Source organism: Etheostoma cragini, chromosome 13, assembly GCF_013103735.1.
Source record: "Etheostoma cragini isolate CJK2018 chromosome 13, CSU_Ecrag_1.0, whole genome shotgun sequence".
Taxonomy (NCBI): domain Eukaryota; kingdom Metazoa; phylum Chordata; class Actinopteri; order Perciformes; family Percidae; genus Etheostoma; species Etheostoma cragini.
The window spans coordinates 12,933,010-12,935,191 of NC_048419.1; the positions used below are offsets into that span (position 1 = coordinate 12,933,010).

Genomic DNA, 2,182 nt, shown 5'->3' on the forward strand with positions numbered 1-2,182 from the left:
AATGATTGTCCAAACTGTCAGCAAAACTTAATTCCAGGTTAAACTACAACCGAAGAAGTCTGTGATATAGCCTACATGTATGACTATGAGCCTGTGGCCTTGACGGTGATTGTGACGCTAACAGGTTCATTGTCGTCTCCAGGGGGAGGAGCTTGGCTGGTGGCGGGGGTGGCACTCGTAGGTGAGGTGGTGAGGGGTGAAGCTGCCCGGGGTAAAACCATGGTTGGACCTGGACAAGACCAGAGACAAGGTTAGGCATCAGGTAGATGAGCATCAAGATTTTTAGTTGCTGCCGATGATCTAAACCAACTGCTCATAAAATGTGATGAGCTAACAATTCAAAATACTTTGAAAGCCTTATGTGTTATTTTCATATAACTTGTCAATGTAAGATTGTACATGAAAGTCAAAAGAAACAACTTACACTGCTACCCTCCACACATTTCATTGCATACAAAAAATACATGAATTATATGGTCTAATATGGTTTTTCCACAAAAAAAGTTAAATTGCGTTGTAAATTTTTTTTGGATTAAATCTACTCACCCAGAGCAATCCATAGTCTAATGTGTAAATAATTATTTCAAAAATTTAAGCACTCGATTACTACTACTTAACTTTACCCCTTTAACAGATAAATATGACAACAGCCTTCTCGTGTAAATTGCCAAACTTCAGCCTAATCAACCAAATATTGGACACACCTGGGTTAGTGTGCTGCACCTTTAAATGTCCCACAAATTATTCACTAGGAGTTAGATTTTCGAATTTGATAAATTCCTAGATAACTTGCCTACAAACTGACTTTAGCAGTGCACTTTTACCTGATGAATACAGTGTAGGTACAGGTATGATTATGTGTTTAAAGGGTAATTTCTTTCTTTTTTAACCTGGCCCCCATTTCCCAATGCGTTTGTGTCTATTAGAGTGTTGTGAACAAAACTCTTTGAAAGTGGTCCAGTAGTGAGCAAAAACGCAGTGACAGACCCTGGCAGGACTGCAATGCAATCTGCAATCATTTCTGCAGCCTACTTCAAAACAACAGACTCCCGGGACACCTTTTTTCCAATTCGTATTTCTCTCTCCACACCGGTGTCTTCGGACAAAAAGTCACCTTTTGAGATTGCTATTAGTATCAGATACTTCTAGAAACAATCTGAGCCTGTCAGTGGCTTTTTTTGGTATTTATGGAATGATAGGTGGAGGAAAATAGGTGAAGGTCATGTCTTTTTGTTCTTTGTTGAGGGTGGGGTGGTTATCCCTGCACCAGAGAGAGAAGTTGTCCACCACAGATTGCAGTTGCATTGCATTGCCCTGAGCTGGTTGTGTCCACGATGACAGTGTGTCATCAGACACAGGTAGGCCTATATCATGTCTGGATTCTCATTTATGCAGTCATTGGTGTATGGGGTGAACAAAGCTGGGGAGATCACAGAGCTTTGCCTACATCTGGGTAGATGGAGAACTAAATGTATTTCCAAAAGATCAATGCAAAGACGGGTGCGCCATCGTGGAACCAAGAAACATCCAACATAAACTGTTTTGGTTTCCAATTTTTCTATCATAGAAACATGGATTTGCAATGGGAAACAACAAACTTCGAGCTAGCAGGCCACATGAGCCTGGGTTTGGTGTATCGTTACAGCCCAAGTTGTGACTGGTTTGAAGAAATGAAAACACTTTTTTTTTTTCTTATCCCAGAATGTATCTGTGGTGTAGCCAGACCTTGCTAAAGAGCGCTGTGGACTTAGGTCTGGCAATCCAAAACTAGCAGTGTGGTAACTCTGACATGCAAAACCCATCTTTAGGCTTGCATGAATATATGTTAGATGTGGGCACATCTTGCCTGAAGTGGATGATCCACCAATCTCCTCAATTCCTCCCTCTGACCTGCCTTCCAATTCATCCTCCGGGAAGTTGATGTTTTCTCTTGACTGGCTATGCTGCCTGGACACATCAAATGGAAAAAACTGTTTTAATGGCATGCCTCTACACAGAATTGGCCAACAACATAATTTAACTGCATATTTTTCATTGCTGCTATTATACTGTATATAGGGAGTATTACAGATACTCACAAACCAAACAGCATGTCATGTAGTCCTGGGAGAAGAAACACAGAACACATTAATGCAACATAGTTGGACTCTGTTTTTTTATTCATTCATTAGGATGTCGGTGT

The 2,182-nt window shown here is 40.8% G+C and overlaps 1 protein-coding gene across 1 annotated transcript in view; it reads right to left on the reverse strand.

The window, feature by feature from the left end:
• Window positions 1-6: 6 nt before the first annotated feature.
• Window positions 7-2,182, reverse strand: part of LOC117955180 (V-set and immunoglobulin domain-containing protein 10-like 2) — a 4,952-nt gene continuing 2,776 nt past the window's right edge. Inside the window, exons 5-7 of the mRNA XM_034889451.1 lie at window positions 2,079-2,103; window positions 1,853-1,947; window positions 7-235 (exon numbers count right to left, since the gene is read on the reverse strand). Coding sequence (XP_034745342.1) covers window positions 84-235; window positions 1,853-1,947; window positions 2,079-2,103 — 272 coding nt within the window. The 3' untranslated portion in view covers window positions 7-83. The remainder of the gene's footprint in view (window positions 236-1,852; window positions 1,948-2,078; window positions 2,104-2,182) is intronic.